This window comes from Narcine bancroftii, chromosome 6 (genome assembly GCF_036971445.1).
Source record: "Narcine bancroftii isolate sNarBan1 chromosome 6, sNarBan1.hap1, whole genome shotgun sequence".
In the NCBI taxonomy this organism is placed as follows: domain Eukaryota; kingdom Metazoa; phylum Chordata; class Chondrichthyes; order Torpediniformes; family Narcinidae; genus Narcine; species Narcine bancroftii.
The window spans coordinates 175,201,465-175,217,331 of record NC_091474.1 but is presented as its reverse complement, the minus strand read 5'-3'; the positions used below and the strand labels follow the sequence as shown (position 1 = coordinate 175,217,331).

General features: G+C 40.2%; 1 protein-coding gene across 1 annotated transcript in view; it reads right to left on the bottom strand.

The window, feature by feature from the left end:
* The window catches only part of frk (fyn-related Src family tyrosine kinase), a 127,417-nt gene that overhangs the window by 20,943 nt on the left and 90,607 nt on the right, over positions 1-15,867 (bottom strand). The window contains exons 2-4 of the mRNA XM_069886816.1: positions 13,833-13,954; positions 6,079-6,242; positions 2,117-2,285 (exon numbers count right to left, since the gene is read on the bottom strand). Coding sequence (XP_069742917.1) covers positions 2,117-2,285; positions 6,079-6,242; positions 13,833-13,954 — 455 coding nt within the window. The remainder of the gene's footprint in view (positions 1-2,116; positions 2,286-6,078; positions 6,243-13,832; positions 13,955-15,867) is intronic.

Sequence of the window (15,867 nt, the reverse complement as noted above, 5' to 3'; positions counted from 1 at the left end):
AATCCAACTTTGAGAGTATTTCTCCGCATATAACCCAAGTGTGTCTCCCAAAGCAAAGAGTCTTGGCTAAAAGGAATTTGAACACCTGAAACTTCATAATCATAATCCAAACGTCTTGACCTCTGGGACAAGACCAAAGCACATGTACTAAGTCCCCTTTATCCATCTCAGGATAAAATCCATTCAGGGATTTTTTTTTTAACCCTAATCTATATAGCCTTGCTGGAGTCCAATGAAAATGGTGCAGAATCTTAAACTAAATTAATAGCCTGCACGTTCAGGTCTCTTGATATTATTTTGATATTTTTAAAAATTTTGTCCCATTCTTCAAAAACCACAATCTATTTCCTAAGCTCTTTAAATGTATCCCCTGAGATTTGTTAAGACTAAATAATAAAATGAGGCATATGCAGCTAGTACAGTAGACAGTATCATAGCAACTTGTGGGGTTGCTGTGAAGAACCAAACATTGTGTGTAGCACATTTTGCAGTTGAAGATATCTTCAAAATATTGACTGTTATAATTATTATCATACTGTTGGATTAGTTGATTAAAAGATTTTAAACCGTCACCATTAAAAAAAGGTTTCTCAATTTAATTATACCTTTCCCTTGCCATTCCCTCCAGAAAAAAAAGGGGACTTATCAATACACAACTTTGGATTCACCCAAATACTCAAGGCTTCATTCAAATATGAATTAAATTTAAATATTCTGGCTAACTTAATTCAGAACAAATGCATATGCAATATAATTGGGTGAGATCTTGTCTCAGGAGGTATCTCAATAGACAAATATTGTTATAGAGGTATAGGAGGAAGAGTAGAACAATTAATATGATACCAAGGAGGTGTTCTCTCTGGAGGGAGAGACCAATGTACTAAATGCTTAAGAACAAAAGCATAATAATAGCACATTAACTGTGGCAAACCTAAGGCCACCATTCCCCACCCAGCTCCCCCAAACTGGCAATTATAATTAATCAAGTTTCAAGCGTGGGCATTACCATGCCAAATAAAAGCTTTAATTATTTTATTAAATTGCTTAAATATGTTAATGGAATTTTCACTGGTAACAATTGGATCAGGTAATTAACTTTTGGAATACTATTAATCTTCAAGGCATTTACTTTTCCTGACATTGACAAGTACAATGATGACCATCTATCTACATCACATGAAACTTTCTGCAATAATGGATCAAAATTTACCTTTACAAAATACTCTAGTTGGGGAAAAAAAATAATAGTTAAATATTGTATACCCTTCTTTGACCAATGAAATTGGCCTGGGTAAAAAGCAGATGCAGAGCAGAATGCAGTCAACAGTAATGTTCCTGATTTTGCCCAATTAACCTTATAACCTAAAAATCTGGAATAAGATTTTATAATATTCAAAAGACATGGCACCGACTGACCAGGGTCCGACACAAATAATAAAATATCATCCACATAAAGCATCAGTTTGTGAACTATACCTCCCACAGATACAACTGGGTATGATCTGCAGACACACCAATTACAAATGCTCAGTCCAACTCACCTGTATGTATATCGCATATACTCCTGGAATCCATTTGGTATGCATGGCAACTTTAAGTTCAATAGAGCAATGAGACATGTCAGCCAAAAGGGCTCCAGTTAAAGGCCTATCCTTACCTTGTCCATTGTTGAAGAGATTGACTTTAAATTACATTCATTCTTATGAACTCTAATCCTGAATGATACCTCTCACCTCTTCATACCATCAACACCACTTCTCTGCTGGACTCCTGTTTGATTTCCTCATTGCCTCTTGGAAATCGAGTTGACCTCTTCCCCAAATTTCTCCTCAGCCCTTCCCTCAAATTATTTCCTCAGGTTCTTGCCCAGACATCTCATTTGCCCCTCTCAGCTCTTCCCTCCTCAGCTTTATGTTTATTTTGTGACCATTTGTATGTGCAAAGCCTACTCTGCTCACGTTTGTTAAAGCCTCGAGCCCTCCCTAATGCTGGGACTTACTTCACACATGGAGTCATTTTTGAAAGTCTTTCTTTTGGAAGTTTTTACATTTGTGCTTCAATCCTACTGAAACATAACTTCAAACACTGTCTCTATTCATTAAATGTGTGATCTTACCGGTTTTCAACATTTTTATAGCCACTTGTGTTCTGTCATGCCAAACTCCTTGCCATACTTCCCCAAATGTTCCAAAGCCTAATTTCTTTATTAATTTTAGAGAGCTTCGAGGGATTTCCCATTGATCCACGGTATTATAAGATAATCCAACAGTCACTGGTGTTTCCATCTAATGATGTAAAAAGAGGTCAAAATAGTTTTACTTTCCAAATAGCACACAGGAAGTCAGCACATGGAATACTTAAATTATGGGGAAAAACACAAGGATCCACCCAATGAAATCTACAAGAACCATTTTGCTTGAGTTTGCCATTACCACAAAGGAAATTTTGCCTGTAAAGGTGCATTGGATACATAGTGGTGCTTTATGTGAGGGACTCTCATTGAGAAATTTGGCTATTTGTAAGAGCTAAGGATGACTAAATTGATGACGGAAGTCTCTTCTTTCACATCATCCATCACTGAGGGCAGCAAAAATGAAATGGATGAAATATAGGGCCACTGCTGAATCTGAAAGGGGAAAGGGTGCCCATAGATGACAATCAGGGTCTAAGATCGGAAGATGAGGTTTCAACAATGGTATTAGCTGCCTGGAACTGGTGAGGGGTGGGGGGAAAGAAGCATCAGCAGCCAGGAGCAAACTAATAGCAAGGAAGGCAGTCAGTGAATTGAGTTAGAGGAAAAGTTAGTAGCTTGATCTTTTGGCCGTGCCATTCTGGCCAAAGTCACATTTGGAGATGTGATGCCCCTAGAGGTGAGGAGTCCTGTGGAGAGATGCGCAGGTAAAATACTTAACAGGGACTATCCAAGAGTTTAAGCAAGAAAACCAGGAGCTGGCTATTCATCCCCTCACCTCAAATCTACCTTTCAATAACATTATGGTAGATCGCTTACCTCATCAACATCATATTCCTTGATTTTCTTAACATTCAATAATTATCTAATGTTCTTAGAGATTGAGTACATTCTTGTGGTAGGTTTCAAGATTCAGATTGGGTTCTGATCGGACAGGCTCCATTTGAGGCAGGTCTTGAATGCATCATGGTTCTGCAGGATTGGCCCTTCATCAGACAGTTCTACACTGATTAGGACAATGGCTCTCAACCTTTTATTTTACTCACATATGATTCAATATTGTGACATATTATGTTGTGTTTTATATTGTATTTTGATATGTGTTTGGGAGACAAATTGTGGCAGTTTTTTTTTAAGTGTAGGTCACATACAAGCATTTCAAAACAGATCTCATTTAAAATACTGGAGCTCTGTTCAAGCCAGACAGGTTGGCTCCAAGTGCTCTTGCAAAAACAACGGATTGTTGTTTTGAAAAGCAACAGATGAAAGAATTCAAAGGATTAGGTTTGGAGCCACAGGCTGTCTGAGAGCAGTTTGCTGTTCTAAGAGGGTCATGTTGTTTTGCAAGCAGAGAGGGTCAAACAGGATTTTCTCTGAGAGAGAGAGAGAGAGAGAGAAGAATTCAGTTCTACAGTGTTAGAGTTCAGCAGCAGCAGCTGGGATTGGAACAGGACAAGCTTGTGGAAAACCCCATTTTGAAGATGGGTTGTGAGTGCTTAGTTCAGCCTGGTCAAAGCCCTTGTGGTCCAATCAAGAGGAGAGGACTGGCTGCCTAATGGTTTCACTTGAAATATGGGAAACAAAAAGGAACTCTGTGGTGACCTGAAAGAAAGAGGTTATCATCTGGCAAACCCTGATGAGGCAAGTTTCTTCAGCAAGTCACTGACGTGGCTGATTAGAAGAAATCAGTTTGTGTCCAGGAACAACAAATCTCTCTCTGAAAACCAACAAGACCCTTCCTGAGTGGTAACCATTTGCCTTTCAAGCAGCTAAGCCTGGTGAACTTCATAAATGTTAATTCTGTGCACAGTATAAGAATTGCCTGCAACCAGTGAACTTGGAGGAATGAGAAGTGAGATTGGCTGCGAATTAAAGAACTCTTCTAAATTTGCACACTCATTACATACACGTGCACTTAGAATTAGAAGGGGGTTAAGTTAGGTTAATTAAGTTAATAGTGATAAGTTAAAATTTGATCCTGTTTTAATGTTTAAATATAATTAAAACCAACTTTTGTTTAAGTAAGCATTTGTCTTGGTGAATATCTATTGCTGTTGGGTTTTGGGGTCCTCTGGGCTTGTAACAATATCCAGAATTTTCATTGAAAATAAATATGATCTAAATTCTAGAACAGGGATGGCCAAACTTTTAATTTAGACATACAGCATGGTAACAGACTACTTCGTCCATGAGTCTGTGGCGCCCAATTAATGTACACCCGCAGTACATACTCGTGGGCCAAAATGACCTGTTATCCTGCTGGACGTCAAAATTAAAAATTAACATGTTGGCCAACCCTGTTCTCGACCAATATATTTTTTCAAATCACAAAAGCACAATCTCTGGTTTCTTTTTGTTATTTAGGTTGCAGGAAAAATGGAACATAATCTGGGCTTTTTGCCCGAGCAGGCAAAACCTACCTCCTGCAACTAATCCCGTATGATGCAAAGCAACATTTCATTGGGCTTAAAATCTCTGCTGTATTGATCAAAACAAGCATTAATATATTTTTTAATTTTCTGAATAAACCACATTCCCATTGCTGCTGTATAAATATGCAGCCCCAGTACGTTTTATGCTTACTTCTTGCTCTATCCCCACAGGAATTATTTATGTTATGACTTGACTTCCAACCTGAATTGGAAGTCAAGTCATAACATGAAAAGGAGTGATAGTAGAAAGTTGAATTATATATATGGAACTATGCACAGTGACTTAGAATGACTTAACTAATAAAGTTGTTTTGTATCCAGGAGTTACTTTCTGTCAGAAGGTGCAAAAGCCTGTTAAGTCACACATGGTGAGGTACATTATAGTGTTTCTTTTAAGTTGATGTTGCTTGAAAGCCACCTATAAACCTGACCAATCAAAGGTGCTGCCTTCGTTGATCTTTTTACCTCAGAGACATCACCTCTGAATTCACGGCCTGACACCAGCAACAACTTAAGTGCCAGCCTGGATCATTCACTAAAGCCTCTGGAATTATCACATAGTTTCCTCTGGGGTTCTGATTTCCTCCCATTGCCTAATGTCGTGAGTGTCAGTCAGCTAATTGGTCACTGTGAATGATCATGGAGCGATGGTGGGAGGAAGAATCTGGATGAAATAAATGAGAATTTGGAAAGTATTAAAAAAAAGCATGAGTTTAAATGAGTGTTTGAGGTCTGGTGTGGGCTCTTTGAATTGAAGTGTCTGTTTCGTGGCTTGTCTACGACTCCAAAGGACTCAATGGAGTGATGAAATATGGAATGAAAGGTGAACTTCCCAATATAAATGAGCCACGACTGTAATGGAGGAGTCAACTCCAGAGCCACATAGACATCTTCAGCTCGTACATCTTCACAGTACATGTTTGTATCAGGGTAGAGGGCTGCATGTTTCGAAGTACTCATGAATAAAAATAATAGAACCAAAACCAACAAATGGATCACACATATTAGAAAAATCCTCTGCACAATAAAACACTGAGAAAAAGTCTTTAGAAATTTACAGACCAGCTCGATGAACACACGGAACTGCAGAAAACTTTGTGACAGTGAAAACATTTTCTCAAAGTTACTTACTTTAGAAAATTTAAAACATAAACAATGATTCAATATCTTGGTAAATTTGAACATTTGTTAGGGCAGGACAGTTGGTATAATGGTTAGCGCAATGCCTTTACAGCACCAGCAATTGGGACCAGGATCCCGTGCTATCTCTAAGGAGTTAGTATGTTCTCCCCATGTCTGCAGAGGTTTTCCCTGGGGGCTCTGTTTTTTTCCCCCCACCCTTTAAAATGTACAGTGGGTTTAGGTTAATTGGGTGTAAATTGGGTGGCACAGACTCCTGGGCCAAAATGGCCTGTTACTACCCTCCTGTATGTATGTCTAAGTCAGTTATCTCACCTTCTGGCATGGTGTCTCAAGTTTTGTGCACAAGCCATCTTGCTTCTGTATGTAGTTGTTGACCAACTCTTCCAATGTTTTAAATGTTGATCTTCTTGTGATGAAAAAGCCTCCTTCATCCAACCGCCTGATTCTATAATGTCTCACAATATCTCCATCACGAACTGCAGATAGAAATAAAGCACAGTTCTCAACACATTTTATTCAAAGTTTTTCGCCTAATGATGGTAATGACTTGAACAAACAACAAGATGGCATTAAATCTAAACCAAACTTAGATTTTCATTGTCCTTGGTGGCTGAACTAGGACATATTGTATTCTTATTGTGGATCATCGCGATCAATTAATAGAAGTTTTTAAAATTTTCGCAATGTGCCAAGAATTTTAAAACTTACCAGTTGCAGGGCAGACGAACAAATAGATACAGAGACATGCATATATTTTAAAAACATTTAAAGGTTATTCACAAGATCCCCATGTCCCTGTTAATCCCCAATGTGCCATCACCCCCAAAAAGACTAAATTTATTCAGAACTGTTGAGGAACATAATGTGTCCCAAGATGATTTTCAAGCCATTGAAGTTCCTTTTAAGTATGGTTACTGTCAATTTGGAAGCAAGGTGGCCATTAATTTGCCCACAAACTACTGAGCAGGTGGTGATTAAGTAATGACCGAAGTACTGAGGCGAATTATCTTACTTATCAAATCATCCATCTAGGAAGAAAAAGGCAGTCTAATTATAGCATCTCATCTGAAAAACAGCACCGCCTCTGATATTTCACTTCAGCGTTAGGATGGATATAGTTCAGGTGATTAAGAGGGATTTGAATCCATAATCTAGAATGCCATGTGGTTGATTGTCTGTTAAAATGTCAAGCTTGTTAACAAAATTGAAGCTACAGGAACTAAAGTACTAAAAATAAGAAACACCGCATTTTAGATGTGGTCCGAAATTGTGTAGGCTCATCATAATTTCAAAGTTTGTACGTGACACAAAACTTGAAAATATAGTCAACCATGAACCAGAGCATAACTTACTCAGGGGCAACAAAGGCTAATTGGAGAATTGGATGGTCACACTTTCACCAGAGAAGTTTAATTTTAGAGGGATGACAAGAGTCACATCTTGGTAAAAGAAATGTCAGGAACCTCTCTGAACTAAATTGTTTCGTTTTGAAAGGAACGCAGGGACAAGGAAATTTGTGAGTAAAATTTTTTTAAAAATTTGAACCCTTGGCTGTGTAAAAAAGGAAAAATGCAAACAAAGGGAGAGTTTAATGATTTTCAGTCACCACTGGATAGTTATGAGCTGGATGACTGGTGCCAATGTTGGCCGCCACACTTTAGGGAGCAGGTCAGTTACCTTCAATAAGGTAGAGAGAGGAAAATTAGGTTATGGCCATGAGCAGAGAAGATGATGATAGAGGAATTTAAAACTGAATGATTTAGACGGAGCAAATTAATAACTTTTGATTCACAGGAAGGTCAGTTATGAAGAGCATAGATAGACAGTAATTAAGAAATTGCCACATAGCAAAAAACTAGTTTGTAATTAAAATCTAGAATCACTATTTAAAATGATTTTTATAGGATATTCAAGACCAATGTTAAATTTTGAATTGGATAGCTTAATGTAGAGAAAAGAAACATTATAAGGATTAGTAGCAGTAAGAATAGGAGTAAATGTTAAGAACCTTCCATGCACTAACATTCTTTGATTCATTGCATGAAGGAGGTATGGTGGGTCTGGACTTCCCAGGCCCCCATGCCATCTGCACCACAGAGTAAGATTCCCATTCACCACTTCAGCACTTTGTAATGGGGTTGGATGACATATTCAAGGATTTACTGTATGTCAGAGAACATAGAATGTTCAAATGCTGTTAATAGGCCTCAGCTCAGCATTCAACACAATCATACTGCAGCACCTGATTAGGAAGCTGAACCTGTTAGGCCTAAACACCTTTCTCTGTAACTGGATCCCTGACTGGGATGACCTCAGTCAATCACACCATGTCCAGCACCATCACTGTTTATCCTGCTGTGCAGCAAGATACAGTTCTAATCACATCATCAAGTTCTATGATGATACGACCGTAGTGGGGCTCATCAACAAGAATGATGTCATCTTACAGAGAGGAGGTGCAGACACTGACAGACTGGTGCAGAGTCAACAACCTACACTTGTACTTCAATAAAACAAAGGAGAATGTGGTTAATTTAAGGAAAGTCCAGGGAGACCATCCTCCGCTGACCATCGATGGCTCCACCGTCGAGCTAGTCAAGAGAACCAAATTCCTTGGTGTGCACCTGGCAGAGGTTCCCCAACATCAGATCCATTGCCAAGGCAGCCTAACAACACCTTTACTTCCTGCAGGGATTGAGGAAAATCCAGCTTTCACCCTCCACCCTCACTACATTCTACAGAGGATGCATTGAGAATCTTATGTAACTGCATCACCACCTGTTTCAGGAACTTCACCGTCCCAAAATGCAAGTCCCTGCAGTGGATAGTAAAGAATGGTGAGGGGATTATTGGGATCTCTATCTCTGCCATAATGGACATTTATAATGGCCATTGTTTGCAGAAACCCATAAACATCGTAAAGGACTCCACACATCCCTCCCGCAATCTGTTCTCCCTCCTGCCATCCGGGAAGAGATACCGAAGCGTTTGGGTCCTCATGACCAGATTACGAGTCAACTTTATCCCCCCAAGCCATGAGGCTTCTGAACTCTGGGGACACAGGGCTAGCATATGTAACATGATATTTATAAGAGATATGTATTTATGATATGTTATTTATAAAAAGTTTCTGAGGTAATTTATCCATGTAAATAACAAGTTCCACGATCTGGTGATGCACAATCTCATTTTCAATGTACATTGCAATGTTTATGGTATGAACAACAAATAAATGAGATTTGACTTGACCTGATAGAACATTACTGCACAGTACAGGCCCTGTGGCCTCTGATGTTGTGCTGACATATATTCCTACCAAAAATATTAAACCCTTCCCACCTCCTAACCCTCTACTTTTCTTTCATCCATGTGCCTGTCTAAAGCTGATTTCACACTTGCATCCCACTAAATTGGCCATTCAGTATCCCGGGATAGGAATGGGGTTTAGCTTTTCACACTTGACGACTCCTAACTGGGAAAATGAATGCTTTCACCCTTGCAAGGAGCTATCCCCAGGATTAGGACTGTTCTACCTTCTGCGGGTGACGTCATGATACATCAGGTGATGATGGACCTGCCCTAAATTCTGATTAATGTATTATGATCTTATATTTGAACAAAACTAATCATCCCTGATTATAACATAGTTAAGCTTTATGTACAGCACAATATGAGCCCTTCAGTTCCTGCTGTTGTGCTGACCTAAATAAATCTTAAGGGATCATGGGAAAGTGCCAGCAATAGATAGCAATAGCAGACAATTTTTAAATAGCATGGGAAAGTTGGTAATGCTATCGCACACAATATAGAAATACCATTGGAAAAAGCAATGGTGGACCTGCCCTCTCAGAATTCCATGCGGAAGAAAAAGGGCAGTATGGACAGCTAAATGCAAGGAGCACTCACAAAGGAGTTTCTCTGCTGCACAGCATTCTGGGAAGTCAGATCTGCCATTCCTTTCTTCCCCACAGACTTTATAAATTGTGCCCTATAGCTCTACCAACTTCCCCATGCTGTTTAAAAATTGTCCTCTATTGCTATTTATTTTCTTTCTCTCTCCCCTGTTACTTTCCCACAGCAAAGTTTATACCTTCATTTTAATACCTTCTTCCTTCATGTTCCTGCACTCATGCAAATATTTGGGTTATTTCAATCCCACAAGGCAATTACCCATTCTACACTTGCCTGATTGCAATGCTGGCATCTGCAGATGCCAGGGATTTCACTAGGGGTTGAGGCCATTAATCCTTGGCATGAGATGTAATCACCTGACGCCAGCGTTGAGACAATTTTCCTTTCACATTCAACACTTCAAAGGCCAATTGGCTATTAATTCCTGCAAGTGTGAAATTGGCTTAAGAGTCTCTTAAATGCCCCTAATGTCTCAGCCTCCATCACCATCCCTGGCAAGGTATTCCAGGCATCCGCAACTCTGTGTGTTTTAAAAAAATTTACCCCGAAGTCTTCCCTAAACCTTTCTCACTTCAGTTTGTACAAATGTCCTTTTGGGTTTGATATTCCTGCCCTAGGAAAAAGGTGCAGGCTGTCCACCTTATCAATACCTCTCAGAATCTTGCAGACCTCTATTGTCTCCTCTCATCTTTCTATGCTCCAAAGAGAAGTCCCAGATCTGCTAACCTTGTATCATAAGACTTATTTTCCAATCCAGGTAACATCCTGGTAAATCTCCTCTGCACTCTCTCAATAGCTTCCACATCTTTTCTATAATGAGATAACCAAAAATGAAAATAACACTAAGTTAGGCCTCACCAGAAATTTGTAGAGTTGGAACACAACCTCTCGACTCTTGAACACAATCCCCCTTTTTAATGAAGCCGAACATCCCATAGACCTTAACTATTAACTATCCTATCAACCTGTGGTGCATTCTTGAGAGATTTATGTATTTGGACCTCAAGGTCCCTCTGATCCTCCACACTGTTTAGGAACTGACTGTTAACCTAGTACTTCTGGTTTGACCTTCCAAAATGCATCACCTCACACTTATCTGGATTGAATTCCATCTGCCACTTTTCCATTCAACCATGCATGCTGTCTATATCTTTTAGTAACTTATGACAATCTTCAGCTCTAGCTGCAACTCATCCAACCAACGCAACATCCGCATACTTACAGACCCATCCTTCTGCCTCTTCATCAAGAAGATTAATAAAAAATACAAAGTGCTGGGTTCCAGAACAAATCATAATTCTAAAATCATGCACATATACATATGCACATGTGTATCTGGATTGGACTACCACCATCAACTCGGCTATCACCCAAATATCCTCCATTACCCAGACATCTATCCTGGCCCCCTTCACCCCCAGATGGAGCAAGAACAGGATTCCTCTTGTCCTCACCTACAACCCCACCAGCCACCTCATCCAACATAACATCCTCCTCCATTTCCACCATTTACTGTGTGATTCCACCAGCAGACGCATCTTCTATTTTCCTTCCTGTCCGATTTTCACACTGACCACTCCCACTGTGACTCCCTTATTCACTCCTCCCTTCCCAACAATCACACCCTTGGCACCTACTCCTGTGACCACAGGAGGTGTTGCACATGTGTCCACACCACCTCCCTCTCCACCATTCAAGGGCCCAAAAAGTTCTTCCAAGTAAAGCAACACCACTTGTGTATCTGCAGGGGTCATCTACTGCATCCAGTGCACCTTTTGTGGTCTTCTCTACATCAGAGATACTGGAAACAGACTCAGAGATCCCTTCATTAAGCAGCTCGGCTCCGTCTACCGCAAGAGCAGAGATCTCCCAGTGGCCACCCATTTCAATTCCCCATGCCATTCCCTTGCTGGCATGTCTATTTATGGTCTCATGCACTGCCAGACAGGGACCACCCGCAAATTAGAGGAACAACCTCCCCATATTCTGTCTGGGCACCCTCAAACTGGATGGCATTAATATCGACCGCCAGTTTCCATCTCCCTCCTCTTCCCCCCCCCCCCCCATCTATCCCTATATCTCCTTTCCTCTAGCTCTATTAATCATCAGTATTTAGGAACGGGTTGTACATTGGATTAGACATTGGCTTTGTGGTAGTGGTGGTAGATGACTGGAAGCCCAGGTGTTGTGCCTCAGGGATCAGTGCTAGGCCATGTACTTTGTCATCTATATCAATGATCTGAAAGAAAATAAGCAAATTTTCAGTTGGCACTAAGATTTGGGGACAAAGGAGAAGGCTTTCAAAGCTTGCAGTAGAACATGGACCAGCTGGGAAAATGGGCTGCAAAATGGAAAATGAAATTTAATGCAGACAAATGTGAGGTTTGACTCTGTGGGAGGACAAATCAGGTTAGGACTTGCAAAGCACTGTGGGCTGCGGTAGAGCAGAGGAATCTGGGAATAGAGATACATAACTTCTTAAAAGTGGCATCATAGTTAGACAGGTGAAGTGAACTTTTGGCCCTTTGGCCTCCATGAATCAAAGTTTTAAATACAAGAGTGGAGATGATATGTTGAAGTTGTATAAGACATTCCCAAGGCAAAATGTGTAATATTGTGCACTGCTTTAAATTTAAATTTGGACATACAGCACTATAACAGGCCATTTCGGTCCACAAGTCTGTGCTGCTCAATTTACACCCAGTTAACCTAAACCCCCAGTACGTTTTGAATGGTGAGAGGAAACTGGATCCCCCAGAGAAAACTGAAGCGGACACAGAGAGAACATACAAACTCCTTACGGACAGTGTGGGATGCGAACCCCGGTCCCAATTGCTGGCGCTATAAAGCCATTCTGCTAACTGCTGCACCAACCATGCCACCCTAACACCCATAGGAAAGGTTATCAATGGGATTGAAAAAGTACAAAGAAAATTTATAAGGATGCTGCGGAGATCTGAAGATCAAAGTTACAGGTAAAGGTTGAAGAGGTTAGGACTTTATTCCCTGATGCGCCAAAATATGAGGGGAGATTTTTTTTTTGGTATACAAAGTTATGAGGGTTTAGATAGGATAAATGATAGCAGGCTTTTCCCACTGAAATTGTATGAGACTAGAATGAGTGGACAAGGGTTAAGGATGAAAGGTAAAAATGTTTAAGGAAATAAAGTGGAACTTCTTCAGTTAGAGTCAGGAACAGGCTGCCAACAGCATAAGTAGTAGATCCAGGTTCTATTTCAATATTTCGATAGGTACATGGATTGGAGGGGTTTGGAGGTCTATGGTCTGGGTACAGGTCACTGGGACTAAGTGGAAAAATAGTTTGGCATGATTAAATGAGCCAAAGGGCCTGTTTTTTTTTTCTGTATGATTCTAATGCTGTGCAGAAATGCGAACACTTATTAACAGTATTTCAACAGTAATACTGCTTTGTAAATTGATAACCTTACACTGTGGCTCACCAAATATAATTAGAAGTGTTGGCCTGAATACAAAATAAAGCATTAGCTTTAATATCACAGTTGGAACAGACATATAGAGCCGATCTAATTTACTGCTCAAAATTACTCTTCCTTCTGCACTCTACTATGTTTGGCCAGATAAGCAGATCTCTGCAGTGACAACAGTTGGACATTGCCTTCTCTCTCAAGAATGGCAGCACAGTTGGCGTAGTAGTTAGAGCAATGCCTTTACAGCACCAGTGATGGGTACCGGACTGGGGTTATGAAACTGTGCACATAATGAGCCAATTTGGTACGATTAAAAAAAGTGGTTTTCAAACCACCTTAAGCAATCCCATAGACCACTTATGGTATAGGGCAAGAGTGGGAAACCTTTTTTTTATAAAACTCACGTTCTACCTTAAGTAGTCCCTATGCCATAGGTGCTCTGTGATTAGTAAGAGATTACTTAAGGTGGTATGTGAATGGAAATAAAAAATTTGAAAACCACTGTTTTAATCATACCAAATTGACTCATTACGTGCATGGATTCATAACTCCAAAGGAAATGGGCCAATGACAATTTTTCTCAAGCAAAATATTTCAGTAACCTTCTCTTCCCACTCACATACCACCTGAAGCAATCCCTTACTAATCACAGAGCCACAAAGAACAAAAAGATTTTAAAAAGTTATGAAACCATAATAACGATACCTGAGAGTGAGAAGTCACCTTTCTTGCTTTCACTTTCTCGAATAATGAAGGAACCATTTCTATTTCCTGCCATCAACAATAGTTTATCTGCATCTGCTCGTTTAATCCCTCCGAAGAACCATCTGTAATAAAAAAAATACAAGAATCTTATAGATTGGAGCTGTAAACAACAGCATGAAAAGCAAGACAGCTCAATTTTCACTGCCCTGTGCTTGCCTGAAAAATCACTTGAGTGACAAACTGCATGGATAAAGCAGCCTTTACTTCAGTGGAGGTTTCATTCCCAATATTTCTAGCTTCTATCATTGTCATTGGCCGTTATTTTCAACAATTATTTTCCCATTATTTTGCTGGCAGAATACCTCTAACTGTTTCCCACTCTCCCTGCAGTAACAACCCTCGACAAAAGCATTTGGCCTGAATCCAGGCACATCAATGGAGAACCACCAACCAGCTGGAGTACAAGATGGAGTGTATCCAAGAATTCCATGTCAAGTACATATCTGATCTCTCACCCATCATCAAATCCAGAGGAATTTAGAAAGCTGCTGCATGGAAGGGTGAGATACATTTTTGTAGCTACCATTCCTCTGGACATCAGTCACAAGCGGCAGATCTATTATGGTAAGCCTTTACTTTATAGATAACTTTTATTTATTTCACTGTATGCTTCTGCTTTAATTAATTAATTGTTGTGTCACAGGGTTACTAAGAAAAATGTATAAATATAATGAATATGTTAATGTTTTGTAAGTATTTAATTTTTAAAATCAATTGTCTTGTATTTCTCTTGATCAGGGAGATCAGAAACAATAAAAAGATCATCTAACCCACACATGTCAAACTCTGGCCCGCGGGCCAAATTTGGCCCGCGATATAATTATATTTGGCCCGCAAGATCATTTAAAAAATGTATTAGAGGTGGCCCGCTGGCCGCCACGCCAGTATATCACATGCTAATACTATAAATCCCAGAATGCATTGGCGTCAGCCCGCTAATCACTTCCACCTCCTCTGTTTACGTTGCAGGGTCTCACCGTGGACTCTGGTTTTGGGGCCTGGCTGGTGCCAGGGGAAGCTAAGGCCGCTTCCCAGCGCCCGGAACCGGAGGCCTCGGGCCTGACCTCGCCAGGACCGTTGCCCACTCCCCCTCCCTGCCGCAGGCCAACCCGCGACTCACGGTGACGGGGCCGCTGATCCGCCGAGATGCCGCCCTGCAGCGAGAGCCGATGCCCCCGCACTGTTGTTGTCCAACCCGATCGCCCGCAAACCCTGCCCTCCCGCACACAGGCCTGAGTAAGGATTATGAACTTTAATCTCAGGATAAAACGATCTTCCAATAGTTTCATGTCACAGTGATAAATATATTTCTGGTTAAAAATGGTCCTGCACCTGGATACAAGCTCATTAGGCATAAAACTTGAAAAGTGTGTAAATCAAAGGATATCTGTACCAATGGAAAAAGGGCATGGACCCTGCTAGAGTTCATGCCCACAATCAGTCACCCATTTGATTGTTTCAGGAATCATGTTATTCTCCCACATTCTCAATAGCCCTCAGATTTTACTATTCGACAGCACACTAGCAACATTTGACAAATCCTCTATAGAGAAATATTATTTATTGAATATTTTATTTCTCATTTGTTAATGCTTCTGGAAAGAGTTTATCCAAAACTATTATTAAACATTTATTTTAATAAGAAAAAGTTTAACATTACATATGTTGAAAGAAGAGAAAACATGCAGATGTTGTTGAAAATTTTCAATAAATATTTAATTCGGCCCTCGACTTAGTCCAAGTTTTTAATTTTGGCCCTCCGTGAATTTGAGTTTGACACCCCTGATCTAACCCTTCATGTTGTCAGAAGGCTTTCTGGGTACTTGATGGCCAGGGCATTTGTTCCCAGCACCCAAGGCCTAGTCACCACTTGTGGCTTGCTGCTTTGCATACAAGAGCCACAGAAGCAACTTCAGCAGTGCACAGGGAACCAATAGAATACGAAGATTTAGTGCAAGTGCCAAATTAGTTATTG